Consider the following 14295-nt stretch of genomic DNA (forward strand, 5'->3'; position numbering starts at 1 on the left):
TCTGATTACCCCCCTTTTCTTTATCCCTTTCTTCCCCTACCGATCATCCTAGTTCTTATGTTCCATAAACGAGTGAAACCATATGATAATTGTCTTTCTCTGCTTGACTTATTTCACTTAGCATTATCTCAAAAATAAGAGTCCAGGGCCTGACAGATTCCCCGGGGAATGNTTTCCTGGGGAATTCTACCAAACATTCAAAGAAGAAATAATACCTATTCTCCTAAAGCTATTTCAAAAAATAGAAACAGAAGGAAAGCTACCAAACTCATTCTATGAGGCTAATATTACCTTGATCCCCAAACCAGGCAAAGACCCCCTCAAAAAGGAGAATTACAGACCGATTTCTCTAATGAATATGGATGCCAAAATCCTCAACAAGATCCTTGCTAATAGAATCCAACAGTACATTAAAAGGATTATCCATCATGACCAAGTGGGATTCATACCTGGGATGCAAGCATGGTTCAACACTCGCAAATCAATCAATGTGATACATCATATCAACAAGAAAAGACTCAAGAACCATATGATCCTCTCAATTGATGCAGAAAAAGCATTTGACAAAATACAGCATCCTTTCCTGATTAAAACCCTTCAGAGTGTAGGAATAGAGGGTACATTTCTCAATCTCATAAAAGCCATCTATGAAAAGCCTACAGCAAATATCATTCTCAATGGGGAAAAGCTGGAAGACTTTCCCTTAAGATCAGGAACACGACAAGGACGCCCACTCTTGCCATTATTTTTCAACATAGTACTAGAAGTCCTTGCAACAGCAATCAGACAACAAAAAGGGATCAAAGGTATCCAAATCGGCAAAGAAGAAGTCAAACTGTCTCTCTTTGCAGATGACATGATACTCTATATGGAAAACCCAAAGGAATCCACTCCCAAACTATTAGAAGTTATAGAACAATTCAGTAAGGTGGCAGGATACAAAATCAATGCTCAGAAATCAGTTGCATTTCTATACACGAATAATGAGACTGAAGAAACAGAAATTAGGGAATCCACTCCATTTACAATAGCACCAATNCATTTACAATAACACCAAAAACCATGCGTTACCTTGGAATTAACTTAACCAGAGACGTAAAGGACCTATATCCTAGAAACTATAGATCACTTTTGAAAGATATTGAGGAAGACATAAAAAGATGGAAAAATATTCCATGCTCATGGATTGGAAGAATTAACATAGTTAAAATGTCCATACTACCCAGAGCAATCTACACTTTCAATGCTATCCCGATCAAAATACCGAGGACATTTTTCAAAGAACTGGAACAAATAGTCCTTAAATTTGTATGGAACCAGAAAAGGCCCCAAATCGCCAAGGAATTGTTGAAAAGGAAAAATAAAGCTGGGGGCATCACGTTGCTGGATTTTAAGCTGTACTACAAAGCTGTGATCACAAAGACAGCATGGTACTGGCACAAAAGCAGACAGATCGACCAATGGAACAGAATAGAGAACCCAGAAATGGACCCTCGGCTCTTTGGGCAACTAATCTTTGATAAAGCAGGAAAAAACATCCGGTGGAAAAAAGACAGTCTCTTCAATAAATGGTGCTGGGAAAATTGGACAGCTACANGAATCTCCAAGGAACTGTTGAAAAGGAAAAACAAAGCTGGGGGCATCACAATGCCGGATTTCGAGCTGTACTACAAAGCTGTGATCACAAAGACAGCATGGTACTGGCACAAAAACAGACACATAGACCAATGGAACAGAATAGAGAACCCAGAAATGGACCCTTGGCTCTATGGGCAACTAATCTTTGACAAAGCAGGAAAAAACATCCAGTGGAAAAAAGACAGTCCCTTCAACAAATGGTGCTGGGAAAATTGGGCAGCTACATGCAAAAGAATGAAATTTGACCACTCTCTCACACCATACACAAAGATACACTCCAAATGGATGAAAGACCTCGATGTGAGACAGGAATCCATCAAAATTCTAGAGGAGAACATAGGCTGCAACCTCTTTGACATCGGCCACAGCAACTTTTTTCATGACACATCTCCAAAGGCAAGAGAAACAAAAGAAAAAATGAACTTGTGGGACTTCATCAAGATAAAAAGCTTCTGCACTGCCAAGGAAACAGTCAAAAAAACTAAGAGGCAGCCCACGGAATGGGAGAAGATATTTGCAAATGACACTACAGATAAAAGACTGGTATCCAAGATCTACAAAGAACTTCTCAAACTCAATACACAAGAAACAAATAAACAAACCAAAAAATGGGCAGAAGATATGAACAGACACTTTTCCAATGAAGATATACAAATGGCTAACAGACACATGTAAAATGTTCAAAATCATTAGCCATCAAGGAAATTCAAATCAAAACCACACTGAGATACCACCTTACACCAGTTAGAATGGCAAAAATTGACAAGGCAGGAAACAACAAATGTTGGAGAGGATGTGGAGAAAGGGGATCCCTCCTACATTGTTGGTGGGAACATTCAGACTTTTAAAATGACTGTCCAGGGTCTGCTAAATCATCTTTGGGAAATGCTGATCTAGTGTATCTTCATTCCTGACGTTCCTCATCCCAAGACCCACAGAGGAGAAGGGTTTGTCTGAAGTCCTACAGGTGGAACTTCACAGAGATGAGACCCACATTCAGGTCTGCACCCAGCCTGGTTATCGCCCTACAACACAACTTGCTCTCCTTCTTCAGGAAGGGGGAACCTCTCTCCACCCAGCCCATCTTTCCAGGACAGGCCCCTCGTTCCCTTTGTCTTCCCGAGCCTGCACCTTCACATGTCAAGCACCAGAGGGCGCGCTGGGATCAAGACTCAGCCTACTGGGCTGTGACAGACCCAAAGGTTTTCAGGGAAATTCTCCCATCTCAAGTCCCTGGGGCTCTGGTTCCAAACGTCCCGAGTCTTACACAGAGTAACAGTGGCAAAGAAAGGCAGAGACACAAGTTACCTGACTTCCAGGCTGGGCATTTTTACAGTTCACCATAATCATCTTCACTACCACCACTCACTGGTACTTGCTATATGACAGGTGCTGTACAAGCACTTGACAGGTCTTGTCTCATTTAATCCTCACAAAACCCCCATGAGGTAAGTACTGTCATCTCCATTCACAGGTGGAGGGACAGAGACACACATAATTTAAGTGGCTTGTAACTTATGTTAGTCACAAAGTGAGGTCACCCAGTTCACGGGTGACAGGGCCAGGATTTAATCTGGGGCTGTGTGACTTCCTATCTTTGCTTTACATTTGGGTTCATGAGACAAACTGTAGACATAGGACATCAGGGGATGGAGGAACAGCAGCAAGGAGGACTGAGAGGGCTTAATCTAATGAGTTCACAGGCCAAGAGCGTCACCATTATTCTAAGTGGTATTAATAGCCAAAGTGTCTGGATCCTGGGAGGTGGAATCAGCTCAACCCTGGGGCTCAATCCCAAGCCACTTGTGTGATCCTGTATCTAGTTCTGAGGCTGGACATTAAGGGTGCTATAGCAACCTTGAGCATTGCTAGAGAGCAACCAGTACGGGTGGAAGGGAGGACTTACAACCACATCCAGGGTGGAAGGGCAGCTGGAATTCACTGGACAACAGCAAAGGAGTTGTGAGCCCATTCATTCAGAGGGCTGTGGAGGAGGTCTGCACAACTACACCATCACATGGGGTTTATCAAGGCCTAACAGAGAAATTAGAACAGTGCTCTGTGGGGGGACACATGAGATCCTGGGGGGAGGACTTAGGCCATGGCTAGAACCTCAAAATGAGTATCTGGGTAAAGAAGGGAAGAGCCCAAGGCCTTGGGGAGGGAAACCATTCTCTTTCAGACTAAAGATTATAGAGATTCTAGAAGATAGAAGGAGAAAAATACAGTCTATAAAGTTTGGAGATACAGAGTGATTTGCCCAAGGCCCATGGCTAGTTTGGTATAAGACAGCTGGTGCATCCTGATATCCCATGGTGAACTGGTGAATGCCAGCCTACAAGGGCATTTGGGCGCAGGTGCTGGACAACAACCCACACTTCAGTGTCTACGGACAGACTTTAGAAGATCTCGGGCAGCCTCTGCTAGCTCTGTCTTGAGGAGAGGCACAGGAGGTTTCACCGAGTAAAGAGCAGGAACTTTCTCAAGGACCCAACTGGGAAAAGACAAGCCTTTAGAATTTTCTTAAGATTCCTCAACAAATCTACAGGGTCCAACCAAGGAAAGTGCTTGGTTAGACTGATGCAAAACTAAAAGTATATGTAGCAATGTCAACTCCTTAGAGGCCAGGCTCCATTCCCTACTAAAGGAAACGGCAGTGAATTTATTAACCCGCTAATTCCAGATACAAGATTAGCCCTCACAAACAAGCACTGGGAGATCAAGCCCAATCTGATCAATGCCTCAAGCAGCCCATGATCTAGGGAGTGGCCAAGTAGTCACAGCTCTCTAGCTAAGTAGAGAGGAGGTTAACCAGAGAAGGGATGTTACTGCTCTGCTGAGGAGGGATAAGTTATGACTAACGTAGCCAGAGAAGGTTTTAAAGAGGAGCAGCCATCTGAGCTGGATCTTAAAAATGAGCTTCAGATTTAGCTCAGACAGAAGGGCCAGCCAGGCCAAGGGAAAAGCCCAGAACAAAAGCCTAGAGGTTTTAAGTATTGGACAATGGTGGGTAGTCCTGATATGTTGGGGTTAGAGTATGGGAGGACTTAGGCATCCAGACTGGGGCCTCGAAATGTCCCCTGTCCACTGAGGGTTGTGAGTGACAGAGTTAATGGCAGGCAGGCAGATCTCAGGGGCAGTACGAAGTTTGGAGTCAGACAGACCTGGCTCCACCACTTAGAAAATGTGTGATTTTGGTTATCTAACCTTTTTTGCCTCAGTCTGCAAAGTGGGGATATTACCAGCACCTTCCCTCACTGGATGTAAGTACTAGAAGAGATGATATAGGTAATGTACCTAGCATAGTTGGCATTGTAAAGGCTCAAAGGATGTTATATATTTTATCACTACTATTGAAAAGGCAGATCTTTTTGCAGTATCCATTACCACACACTTACCTTTGTTCCATGGCCAAGATAAAAAAAAAACATCCCTCCAGCTAGGGGTAAGAAGGAGCCTAAATGTATTAATGCAGTAGTTCTCAATAGGAGCAGGGGATGATGCCCACCCCCACCCCCCATAAAAGGGTACCTTTGGCAATGTCTGGAGATACTTTGGATTGCCACAACTGGCATTTAGTGGCTAGAGACCAGGGATGTTGCTAAACTTCCTACAATTCACAGGACATTCTCCACAACATTTATTTACCCCAAAATGTACATAATACCAAAGTCGAGAAACTGTCCTAAGGAAACACATGCAGGCTTTATGGAGCACTATAGCAGCTGGGAACCTGGCCTGAGGCAAAAGTACACTTATGCCAAGAATAGCAGTTATGGCATATGGTTTTGCTCGTTTACAAAAAGGCACCACTCTGGAGTCTACATTTGTCAAAGTAAATATCAGCATGAGAACAAAACAGTAGATAATCCAACAATATATAAAAAGAAAAATACACCATGACTAAGGAGGATTTAATCCAGGTAAGCAAGTCTGGTTCAATACTGAAAAATCAATTTAACCACCATATCAATAAGTGAAAAAAGAAAAACTGAAAGATCATGTCAGTTAATGAAGAAAAAAACTTGACAAAATTCACCTATTCATGATTTTTTAAAAAATCTCTCAGGACAGAAATAGACAGAAACTTCCATTAAAAATCTTAAAGCTTATATCATACTTAAGGGTAAGAGACTGAATGTCCTCTCTGTAAGATCAGAGACAAGACTAGAATGTTTACTGTCACCAATTCTTTTTTTAACATAGTGCCAGAAATTGTACCCATTGCAGTAAGAAAAAAAAAAAGTATACAGAATGGGGAAAAAAGGAAATGCAACTACCTCTATATGCAAACAACATGACTGTCTGCACAGAACATCCCAAGAAATCTAGACAAGAACTCACAGAACTACTGAGTATAGACAAGCTATAGGACACAAGATTAACATGCAAAAATCAGTTGCATTTCTACAGACTACCAATGAACACATGGAAATCGAAATTAAAAACACATTACCACTTATAACTGCTCCAAAGAAAATTAAATACTTAGGTGTACATCCAACAAAGCATTTACAAAATCTGATAAATGGCTAAAATAAAAAATAATGACAATACCAAACGCTGACTAGGATGTGGAGAAACTGAGTCACTCACACATTGCTGGTAGAAATGTAAAACGGTACGGCCACTCTGGAAAATGGTTTGGAAGTTCCTTTTAAAACTAAAAATGGGCTTACATACAACTCAGCAATTGCATTCTTGGATATATATCCCACAGAAATAAAAACTTATTTTCATGCAGTAACTTGTACCCGAATGAATATTTATAGCAGCTTTATCTGTAAGAGCCAGACCTGGAAATGATGCAGATTTCTTTTCGTGGGTGAATGGTTAAACCAACTGTGGTACATCCATACCATGGAATATGACTTTGCAATAAAAAAGACAAACTATTAATATAGGCAGCAACTTGAACTATCATCAAGGAAATTATACTAAGTGAAAGAAGCTACTCTCAAAAGGATACTATACTGTGTAATTCAATTTATGTGACATTTGTGAAGTAACATAAAGATAGAGATGAAGAACAGATTCGTGGTTGCCCAGGGTTGGGATGTGGGGGGGGGAGCACAGGAGGTGAGTGTGTCTCTTTAGGGGCAGCATGAAGGAGTCTTGTGGTGATGGCACAGGTAAGCATCTTGACGTAGTGGTGGTGGAAGCTACACACATGATAAAAGTGCTTACAGCTGCACATGCAAACATGCAAACACACACACACACACAGGCAAATGAGTGCATATGTGACTGGAGAAATCTGAATGAGCTCTATATATGTGCCAATGTCAGTTTCCTGGTTTTGGTCATGTACTATAGTTATACAAGATTTTAACAGTGGGGGAGACTGGAAGAAGGGTGTGCTGGACCTCCCCATACATTTCTTTGTACCTGTGAATCCATAATTACTTCAAAACAAAAAGCTTTAAAATTTTTAAGAAGACTAAATTTTAAAATACATCATTAAAGAAGACCAATGGCAAATAAGTCAGGAAAAGGTGCAGGACATCACTAGTCATTAAAACCACAAAGAGGTACTACTATATACCCATTAAGCCGGCTAAAATTTAAAGGACCATAATATGAAGTATTGGTGAGTATATGCAGCAACTGGAGCTTTTTAAAATTGTTGGTAGGAATCCAAAACAGCAGAGTCACACTGGAAAAACAATTTTCCAATTTCTTATAAAGTTAGTATACACTTACCATACAAACCCACAATTCCACTCCTAGGTATTTACCCAAAAGAAATGAAAACATATGTCTCCACAAAGGTCTGTACACAAATATTTATAGCAGCTTTATTCATCATAGCTGAAAACTGGAAACAACCCAAATGTCCAATAATTGGTGAATGAATAAACAAGTTATGGTTCATTCGTACAATGGAATATTATTCGGCAATGAAAAGAAATAAACCTAATGATACAAGGGATGATACAGATGAATATAGAAAGCATTATGCTAAGTCAAAGAAGCCACACAGAAAGGACTCCATACTTAATGGTTGCATTTATATGATATTCTAGAAAAGGCAAAACTAGAGATGGAAAAATCAGATCAGTTGTTGCCAAGGGCCAAGTGGGCATGGTAATGGAACTGACTGCAAAGGAGCACAAGGGAACATTTTAGAGTAAAATAAACATTCATATCTTGATTGAAATGGTAGTCAAATGCACTTGTCAAAATTCATTAAACTGTACACTTAGGAAACAGGTGAATTTTATTACATGTAGATTATACTCCAATTTTTCCCCCCAAATGGGGGGTGGGGCAGAGACCAATGACCAAGGGTCCAGTAAAGTGCACCAGTTAAAGATACACCCAGTTTCTTGCATACATCTGCAACAGGCAGAGTCTGAGGAAGCAAGACTGCTTAGCAAAGAGCCCCAAGTTTAGGGTCCAAATTCAGCCCACTGTCACTCCAGCAGGGCAGTGGGCTCACCTCGAGGGCCCTTGTTACCTGGAAGGAGGGGTTATAGCCATTAAGAGTAAACATGAGCAGGAACAAACATGTGAAGAGGTGAACAATCTAAAAAGTTTTGAATGCTCTCCACAAAGGAAGTGAGAAAGATATAACTATAATGAATGGATGCAAACCCACAAAACCAGTAAAACTGCTTCTGAGTCTTGGTTTTCTTCAATTCAGCCAATATTTCAGAAAATGCTTCATAAGCTGTCATGCCAGGAAATTTAGAACATTCTCTCTAACCTTCACAATAATCCCTAAAGGTGGACCTCCCTCTTGAGCTGTAACAAAGAGGGGGAGGCAGTCAGTGCCCTTCGGAAGCGTTGGCTTCTGGAATCAGAGGGCTTGCTATGGTGTGTATCCTAATTCTGCCACTTACTGGTTGATGACTTGGAACAGTCACTGAATCCCTGTGACCCCCCAGTTCCATAAATAATATTGATAATCCAAAGTAGTCATAATATGTTCCCTGCCTTCCTCTCTCTGTAAAGTGTTATACTTCAGTAGTGTGCCTTGAGGCCTCTGCTTTTCAATGAGTCTAATTCAGTAGCCACCCAAGATTGGTTTTCAGATCACCTAAGAGGCAGCTCATATGGTCTTGTTTTCCCTCTTAATGTGACAACAGGGGACAGGAGTCACCTGTTCCACTGTCCTGAAATCAATCTCTCCGCTTCAAATATACATACATATATATACATGGAGGGGGTGGAATTCAAGGAATTGGCTTAAGTGATGGTCAGGGCTGGCAAGTCCAAGATTTATAGGACAGGCTAGCAGGCTGGCAACTCTTGTACAAGAGCTGATGCTGCAGTCTTGAGGTAGAATTTCTTCTTCCTCACTGAAACCTCAGTTTTCTTCTTAAGGCCCTTCAACTGATCGGATGAGGCCCACCCACATTTTGAGAATAAACTTTTATTTAAAGGCAACTGACTGTAGACATCAACCACATCTACAAAATAACTTCAGAGCTGCACTTAGTGTTTGATTGAATAACTGGGTTATTCAACATTATAGCCCAGCCATGTTAACATGTGAAACTAACCATTGTCCCTTTCAAGTACAGTCATCTGATATACACAGACAGGGTTGAGAATTCCTACTCAAGTTTTCAAGAAAAGCAGGATTGTCTAACAGAAAAAACAACTACCTGGCCCCTTTCTTGGGAACTCTCAATTCCATAGGTGGTTTTACTGTTTGCACTACTCCCCTGGAGGAGTGCTGTGACATAAACTACAAACATTTTGACCTAGTAATATCTAACCAAAGAGATCTGAGTGATATTTAAAAAGAAAAAAAGGCAAAAACAAAGATGCAGACCGCAACCTCTCAAAAATAAAAAATAAAACTCATTTATTGATAAAAGAAAAGTTTAACACATAATCCATGTGCAGAACCCAAAACAATTTCTTCTGTGAGCTCCTGCATGGTCTACATCTCTATACATACCATGCGAGAAATAGACATCCATGTAGGCACATACACAGGATAATATACGCAGTACTGTCTGGTTACCAAGACCTGGGGATGGCAGTTTCTCATATTCATCTTATTCACACATTCATTGACATGGTTTACAAGAGAGTTACATAATTTTATTGTTCACTAAAACAAAACAGCTTCCCCAGCATCACCCTGTTTAAACAAAAGAACACGGCTTAAAATAGGCACCCTGCGCCCTCATCCCCCACTCCCCACTCTGGTAACCACATATCAGCACCTGAGAATGGCCCAGTGGTACAAAGAACAGGGAAGAAATATGACAAGCTGATGCTGTCAAAGCAAATAGCCTTGCAAACAGCAGGACTAATTAAATTGTCTAAAAGTACTGACCATGATTTCAAAGACAAACCACACCCTCTCCTTTTCCCCTAATGGTCTTGGAGATTTGTAAAGTACTTCGGAAAATTTAATTCTAAGGCAGACTTGGAGCCAACTCCCTAATCACATCGTGCCACTGGCACTTTGTGTCTCTGATGTCAGGAAGTAGCTTTGTGTTCCGATCAGGGCCGATGCTGGGGCCTGCCTTAACACCCAATCAGCTACGAAATAAAACCCACTGATATGGACCCCTTGGCTGTGAGTGATGAGTGAACAGAGAGAGCTGTAAACAGACATAAAGTGAGATTTTGCACTTCTAAAAAACATGCGGTGAATATGTAGTGTTAAACAAAGATGATATGCTACAATTTCGGAAGGGAGACATTTATGAAGAAAAAAGTAAGCCAGGAGAACAGGGAAGGGGGACAGATTTCCTAAGGCTCCTTTCTGGGATCATCACTTAAAGACAACTGAAAAAATAGCGAAGTGTACCTTTCACGAGGGTAGAGGAAGCAGTGAGCACCAGCCAATGAATTTGGCTGGAGAGGTGAGGGGCAGAAAGGGAGGGCGTGAGCTGTGGGTTCTGAGCTAAGACACACCACACATTCACATACACCTGGCCAGTGTGTGTGCAGCTGAGGGGCTCACAGCAGACAGACAGCAGCACAATATAAATAATGACATTTGTGAGTGGTGACAACTTCTAGGAAAATTAAACAGAAGACACCAGATCATGCTCTTCCCAGCAAATACCTGCATATAAGGGGAGGTATGCTGCCAAAAGAGAGTTGGAAATCTCCCAACAGCAGCATTTACAGGAGGGAACAAGGGGCTTGGAGAAGCTAACTCAGGGCTAATGGAAATCTGAGGCTGCACTGGGGAGCCTGGGGGAAGGACACAGTGTCTAACAGTATAGGGCCAAAAAGTCCCATGTTTTGCTTCTGGTCCCGCAGATGCATCCTCACACTCCAGAGAGCGTTGCTCTGTTGTTCTTGATCAGACTTCTGCTTATGCTGGGCCCTTTTTACCAGGCACCAGAGCAGGGCACAGGGAGAAGCTGGGCAGCTGGTTCCTAATGAGCAATGGGAAGAAACCAGGGCAGGCTCCCTGACTGAAGAAGCCTCGTGGGCAGAAGATTAAACTTCCCTAAGCTGGCTCAGAGGGCTGCTTCCAGAAGAAAGAGGGCTTCCTCTCACTTCCATCTTCTGGCTGACCCTTTACTTGACACCTAAATGCACAACCGGAAAGGCCCTTTGACAGGATCCACCCTGCCTGCCTAGGTCTTCTGAAGCAGCAGGAGCACAGGAAAAAGAACCAAAAGGGAGAAGGCCATGCCAAATTAGCTTCCAGAAGCCCCGAAGCTAGTGCCATCACTCCTACACCCCACATTTTCCAGGCCAGGAGCCCTGAAGCAATAATTCGCATTTTGCGAAGACCTGGGGCCAGGGGACCACAGTTTTGTACTGCCCGGTCCTCAGGTCGTCTTAATTCCCACCTGGACAAGAAACAACCTCTAGCAGCTCCCCGAGTCACAGAAGCTTCCAGCACAGAAGCTGTGGGCAGGACACACATCTGATCCTTCTACTGGCACACGCCTTCTTACTGCAAACAACTCTCAGGACTGCCGTGGAAAGATGGCTGGAGCCTGGAGCTTGCACACAGAAGAGGACAATCCTTGAACCCACTTTGGTGACTTCTTGGCCTGAGGCTTCACAGAGCAGGACCGCTGCCACATCCAGCTAGAGCCTCAGTCATATAAGCACCTGCTGGTGACCACAGAAAGGGTGGGTGAAAAGTATCATTCTCCTAAGGGAGACCAAGTCACAACTGATCACATCTCCCTAAGTTAATAAATTATTAGTAGGTTAGGAGTCACTGCAATGAGGATGTGGCTTTGGAAAAGAAGAGAAAGAAAAAGCTGGGGCTGGGGTGTGGGGGATCACAGCCCTTACGAGCATGCAGGGGAGGGGCAGGGTCACAATTAGTGTTTAGAACACAGGGGACCTAAGTCCCTACCTAAGTCCCTACCAAGTGGTTCCCTTTAGAAGTCTAGGTCATGGAGGCAGCTTGGGGCGGGGCACTGCTTCTGCCCTGGCCCTCGTTGATTGTAAACAACCAAGCACCACACATAGTGTCAGACCAGCTGCTTCTTAATTCTATGAACTTAATTTCACACTTTCTGCGCACACTGGCCTCATCTTCTCATCCATGGCAAAGTGTGGGTGTCTTCCTGATATGCTGGCAACAAAACGCTACTGGGCCCTGTGCCTATCAGGGGCTGAGGCTGAAAAACAGGTCTGAATGCACAAAGCGACCATTTAATAAGCCTCCTGTGGACAGGAGCACATCCCACTTGGCCATCTTTTCCTCGGCCTCGTGCACTGACAAATGTATCCTGAGTCCTTCATATCTTCTCAACGTGAAATCGGGCTGGTCAGTGGGAGGCAAAGTGCATGCCTCCCTACAGAGGTACACATTTAGATGATCCTGATTAAAACCTTTGGGGTACTCAGCCAACAGTGCTGAGGACCTAAGCTCACATTTCCTGGAGCAAGTTTCTTTTCAGCAGGAGAAGCCTAGTAAAAGTTTACTGAGGAAGGAATAGTTCACAATAACCCCAGATCTAGAGACAAGAGTCTAAAAACAGAAGCTAATTTTAAATAAAATATAAATATTTTCAATTTAGGCAGCACTTGATATCTTTCAGAAGCTAAAGCAACTAAGAATACAATATTGTGACCCACGCGAGGAATTCTGAGAAGGTGTTGCTGAGGGTCACATGCCAGAGAGAGTAAAGATTAAAAGCTCCAGCTTTGGGGACTGGTTTTAAACTACTAGGTAGGTCCAGACACCTCCTAGAGACTTAAATAGGTAGGAGGATACTGAGGTAAAATATTTGGGAGAGGTCTGAGAAAGAGATAGGCCCAGCCTTATAAGGAGAGGGGGTTCCCACTCATTTAATCCAGGCCTGGGCCTGGAAAGGAGAAAACATGAGGTGGGGGATGCTAAGATTTTTAAATAAAGTGAACTGTGCGACAGGAATAATTTGGGTGAGGTGAGTCAGAAGGAGGGGGGGCAGTAAGGGAGGAGACATGATGAGGGAAAAAAGTTGAAAAGTTCTGGGTTAAATTAAGTACAAATGAACAGGGATGGCACGGCCACTAAGAGGGACTTCTGCATATCTGCTACCCACTCCCTCCCCTGCCCTCAGCCCCACCTGGCCCAGGGTACCAAGGTGTCAGGTAGAGGGGTTCCCCAACAGCAACCTTGCCTTTCCCCAGAGCCTGACCCCTACCTGAGGTTCTGGGGCCAGGTGCTAGGGAACACACAGGGGTGGGGTGGGCAGCTGCAGGGAATGCACCCAGATCGCTATACAAAGGCACCGGTGGAGTTGATGAAGATGGGAGCACTGCTTGGCTGGATCAGCTCGTAGAGGGCCTCATAGGTCCCCACCACAAAGCCCACGAAGCCCAGGATGCTGATCAGGGCGTCCTTGGCGATGGTGAGGGGGCTCATGCCCTCCGAGTAGTAGGTGGTGATCTCCAGGAGGGGCGGGATGATGAGGGCCAGGGCACTGCTGCTCACGGACCCCACCAGGGAGATGACCAGGTCCAGGCGGGGGATGAGGATGGCCAAGATGCCTGCAGGAGAGAGGACATGCCTGTTCAAGACTGCCTAGAGCTGGAAGAGACCTCCTCACTGTTGAGCAAATTTAGCAAGTGTCCTTCCTCTCGAATGGAGAGCTCTGTAGAAACAGACATTATCCAGTCCAATCTCTCATTCCACAAAGAGAAAACAAATGCCCACAGGTGTGGAACAACACGGGTCTCACTGCAAGGCTGGCAGAACTGGGACTGGAACCCAGATCTCCTGGCTTTCAGCTTTTCCTGCTACAGGACATGACTTCCATCTTTCTGAAGCAAAGGAACAAAATTACATTCCAGGGCGGTCTGGTCCCTATCAGAGGAGAGAGGCTGGAGCAGAAAGGGAGGTGGACTATTTCTGAGCGACTGGTCATTTTCGTACCACTGAGGGTCCCTCCAACACAAACATCTCTATTCAACCGACAAGGAATAAAATAGGGGGAAAAAAGCCATCCTTCTGGAACAATGTGATAAACGCCATTTCACAGAGTATTTCCCTACAGGGCAAGTAGAAGCAGTTCAGTGTGCAGGCTGACCTGAGGAGCCAGGCCCCAAACAATGAGACATGCCTGTGCCAGGACAAGGTAGTGGCTCCCACACCTGAAACTTAGGCACGGGTGTATGTGAAGGAGGTGGAAGTGACGAAGAATGGTACACTGCATTAGGAAATCCCATCAGCTTCCATACCCCAGCAATGGCTGCCCTGCTGTCCCACTAAGGGAGGAGGCT

The 14295-nt window shown here is 43.8% G+C and overlaps 1 protein-coding gene across 5 annotated transcripts in view; it reads right to left on the reverse strand.

The window, feature by feature from the left end:
* Positions 1-9437: 9437 nt before the first annotated feature.
* Positions 9438-14295, reverse strand: part of SLC36A1 (solute carrier family 36 member 1) — a 44448-nt gene continuing 39590 nt past the window's right edge. For 3 of the 5 annotated variants that reach the window (XM_002920751.4, XM_019801281.2, XM_034656835.1), the window contains one exon: positions 9438-13563. In XM_002920751.4, the coding sequence (XP_002920797.1) occupies positions 13292-13563 (272 nt within the window). In that variant the 3' untranslated portion in view covers positions 9438-13291. The remainder of the gene's footprint in view (positions 13564-14295) is intronic. The other 2 variants (XR_004624261.1, XR_004624262.1) reach the window with 2 other exon arrangements.

Source organism: Ailuropoda melanoleuca, chromosome 3 (assembly GCF_002007445.2).
Source record: "Ailuropoda melanoleuca isolate Jingjing chromosome 3, ASM200744v2, whole genome shotgun sequence".
Lineage (NCBI taxonomy): Eukaryota > Metazoa > Chordata > Mammalia > Carnivora > Ursidae > Ailuropoda > Ailuropoda melanoleuca.